The sequence below is a fragment of the Chenopodium quinoa genome, unplaced genomic scaffold, assembly GCF_001683475.1.
Source record: "Chenopodium quinoa cultivar QQ74 unplaced genomic scaffold, ASM168347v1, whole genome shotgun sequence".
Lineage (NCBI taxonomy): Eukaryota > Viridiplantae > Streptophyta > Magnoliopsida > Caryophyllales > Amaranthaceae > Chenopodium > Chenopodium quinoa.
The window spans coordinates 285,125-286,078 of record NW_018744187.1 but is presented as its reverse complement, the minus strand read 5'-3'; the positions used below and the strand labels follow the sequence as shown (position 1 = coordinate 286,078).

Here is a 954-nt window from a genome sequence, read left to right as displayed (position 1 = left end):
GAGCATCGTTAGAGGTGAGAAAGTGCTCATGCATGGAAGACACAACATGATCAAGATAGTCAATCATCATGCAATTTTCTAGAGAATAACTTGGATATTTCATGCTTTCATTCAAATCGAATTCTATGACCTCATCTCCTACCTTAAGCGAAATCTTTGCACTCTAGATATCTATCATAGCACCTGAGGTAGAAAGAAAGGGTCTACCTAGAATGATAGGAATAGTAGCATCTTCATCCATTCCAGTACAACAAAATCCATCGGGAACACAAACTTTCCAACCCTCAATGGAACATCTTCCACTTTACCTTTTGGAAACTTGATTGATCTATCGGCTAGTTGCAAGGTAATGTTAGAAGGTAAGAGTTCCCCTAGATCAAATCTTTGATAAACTGAATATGGCATTAGGCTTACACTAGCTCCTAAGTCATATAAGGCATTATTAATTTGCATCTTGTTAATAGCACAAGGGATAGAGAAGTTTCCGGGGTCTTTCAACTTGGGTGGCATTTTGTTCATGAGGATCGCACTACAATTCTCAGTCAAGTTGATAGTCTCCACAACATCACAAGTCCTTTTCCCACTCAAAATGTCTTTGAGGAATTTGGCATAGTTAGGCATTTGGTTGATCACATCGATGAAAGGTAGAAAAAAGTGAAGTTGTTTGAGCATATCAATAAATCTCCCAAATTGCTCATCCAATTTGTGTCTCATGGATGTTTGGGGATAAGGGAGCTTGGGTTTCACAATCTCTTTCTCTACTCTCACCTCTTTAGGTGTCTCAACCACAACCTAATCTAAAGATGCTCTATCTCCCTCATTCTCAACCAAAGCTTCCTTGGGAACCTCCTTGTCTTCACTCTTCCTAGGCAATCTCTCCTCAAGAACCTTACCACTCCTTGTAACAATAGCATTCACGGGTTTCTTGGGATCTAGGCCTTAGGAAGGTAAAGA

The 954-nt window shown here is 39.8% G+C and overlaps 1 protein-coding gene across 1 annotated transcript; it reads right to left on the bottom strand.

Moving 5' to 3' along the window:
• Positions 1 to 207: 207 nt before the first annotated feature.
• On the bottom strand, positions 208 to 714 carry LOC110694000. Its single transcript, XM_021871162.1, has one exon. It carries the CDS (start codon positions 712 to 714, stop codon positions 208 to 210), a length of 507 nt encoding a protein of 168 aa, XP_021726854.1.
• Positions 715 to 954: the final 240 nt, after the last annotated feature.

Excerpts from the sequence above, each read along its gene's own strand:
- LOC110694000 (XM_021871162.1), bottom strand. The coding sequence starts at position 714 with ATGAGACACAAATTGGATGAGCAATTTGGGAGATTTATTGATATGCTC.